Source organism: Seriola lalandi, unplaced genomic scaffold (assembly GCF_002814215.2).
Source record: "Seriola lalandi dorsalis isolate HSWRI2012SDOR001 ecotype SW California unplaced genomic scaffold, Sedor1 jcf7180002054973, whole genome shotgun sequence".
In the NCBI taxonomy this organism is placed as follows: Eukaryota; Metazoa; Chordata; class Actinopteri; order Carangiformes; family Carangidae; genus Seriola; species Seriola lalandi.
This window is the reverse complement of record NW_019525523.1, coordinates 126,137-126,449: the sequence shown is the minus strand read 5'-3', so window position 1 is coordinate 126,449 and position 313 is coordinate 126,137. Positions and strand designations below refer to the sequence as shown.

The following is a 313-nucleotide window of genomic DNA, read 5'->3' as shown; positions in this document are numbered from 1 at the left end:
AATATGGGGAACTAGTCTTAGACAAAGAATTAGACAGAGAGGACAAAAACGAGATTATGCTGTTGCTTAGCGCTTTTGATGGTGGCTCTCCTCAGAGATCAGGCACTGTGGTCATACACGTCACTGTCCTGGATGCTAATGATAATGTACCAGTGTTTAGCCAGACCGTCTATAAAGCCAGTCTGCCTGAAAACTCTCCTCTAGATACATTGGTGATCACAGTGAGTGCAACTGATGCAGACGAGGGAGTGAACGGTGAAGTTACTTACGGATTTGATCATGTTTCAGATGAAAACCAAGTTTTCTCTTTAAA

General features: G+C 42.8%; 1 protein-coding gene across 1 annotated transcript in view; it reads left to right on the top strand.

Annotated features, from left to right (window-relative positions):
- Positions 1-313, top strand: part of LOC111646628 (protocadherin beta-15-like) — a 3,515-nt gene that overhangs the window by 3,115 nt on the left and 87 nt on the right. Inside the window, exon 3 of the mRNA XM_087171013.1 lies at positions 96-221. Coding sequence (XP_087027139.1) covers positions 96-221 — 126 coding nt within the window. The remainder of the gene's footprint in view (positions 1-95; positions 222-313) is intronic.